This window comes from Branchiostoma belcheri, unplaced genomic scaffold (assembly GCF_001625305.1).
Source record: "Branchiostoma belcheri isolate BF01 breed outbred unplaced genomic scaffold, Haploidv18h27 scaffold138, whole genome shotgun sequence".
In the NCBI taxonomy this organism is placed as follows: domain Eukaryota; kingdom Metazoa; phylum Chordata; class Leptocardii; order Amphioxiformes; family Branchiostomatidae; genus Branchiostoma; species Branchiostoma belcheri.
Window position 1 is genome coordinate 718641 of NW_017802802.1, and position 1123 is coordinate 719763.

A 1123-nucleotide genomic window follows, 5' to 3' on the forward strand; every position below is an offset into this window, starting at 1 on the left:
TTGGTCCGGGGGCGGGGGGGGTGTAGTACCGGCATGTCCGACCCGTACACGGCGAATTTCCGCTGCCGTGTGGAGAATAATTAGGTGATAATTGCCGCTAAATTATGCATATTCCAGCAACGCACGGAGCGGTGCACGGCCATTTCCTGCCGTGTACGGGGATGTACAGGGATCGTGTCCGGGCATATAACGTCCAGTACACGACCTGCACACAAAAAGTGGTTCATTTCCGGGAGTGTACAGGACATGTACGGGACTGGACACGTTTCGTGTGCAGGTCGGAAACCCCCGGGTTCTACCGGAAACCTAAAATATCCGGGAAAGTGTGCGGCAATTTCTCACACGGAAACTAGGGATTTTGTGCGGTGTTAATGTCAATGAGGCTCTCAGTAATTGCCTGTGAGTACTAAGTGTTATGAAGTGTCCCTGTCTCACCTTATCTGTGACCTCTGGAAGTTCTTGACAGGACACTTGATGACGACCCGTGTGTTTGGGTAGAGGAAGGCGTCGGCGCCAACCCACACCCGCACCATGGTGCTGTAGGACTTCTGGGTAAAGTTGGCTCGGCGGGGGTAGATCTTAGGGAGCTGCTCTCTCTGGGCTGAGGATGGCTCTGTATGGACAGACAGACAACCTGTCAATTGATTGACTATGCATGCCCTATCAAGTCAGAATTCTGTGTTAAAGATGCTCTATTTGAGTTCTAGCAGGGTTTTAAGATGATCAATCAATCGGTCAATCAATCAATCAACCCACTAAACAAATTTAGTCTAGTTAATTAGCTGACTTGACATGGCCTTCTTGGGCAGGTTTCACTGCATAATAAACTCCAAATTAGAACAACTGGTAAACCTGACCACATGACAACACATCGAATTCATGGCAAGAAAATCTCAGTGATGTGACCTGACCTTTCAGATACAGGGTGAAGCTGTCGTTGACAGGCCCAGCCACGCAGGTGTAGGTCGCCTGGTCCGAGTCTCGGATGCCATCGATTCTCAGCCTCATCTGGTCGTCAATCTGCAGCCTGCCTCCAGGTACCACATCATAGCCATTCTGCTGCCACCTGAGGGTTTAAGTATATTGTGTTACCCTTTTAAGCTCCTTACACTGTAGCTCCTTT

The 1123-nt window shown here is 49.7% G+C and overlaps 1 protein-coding gene across 1 annotated transcript in view; it reads right to left on the reverse strand.

Annotated features, from left to right (window-relative positions):
- LOC109464383 (ADAMTS-like protein 1) overlaps nt 1-1123 on the reverse strand; it is a 30431-nt gene that overhangs the window by 17076 nt on the left and 12232 nt on the right. The window contains 2 exon segments of the mRNA XM_019761330.1: nt 436-613; nt 912-1066. Coding sequence (XP_019616889.1) covers nt 436-613; nt 912-1066 — 333 coding nt within the window.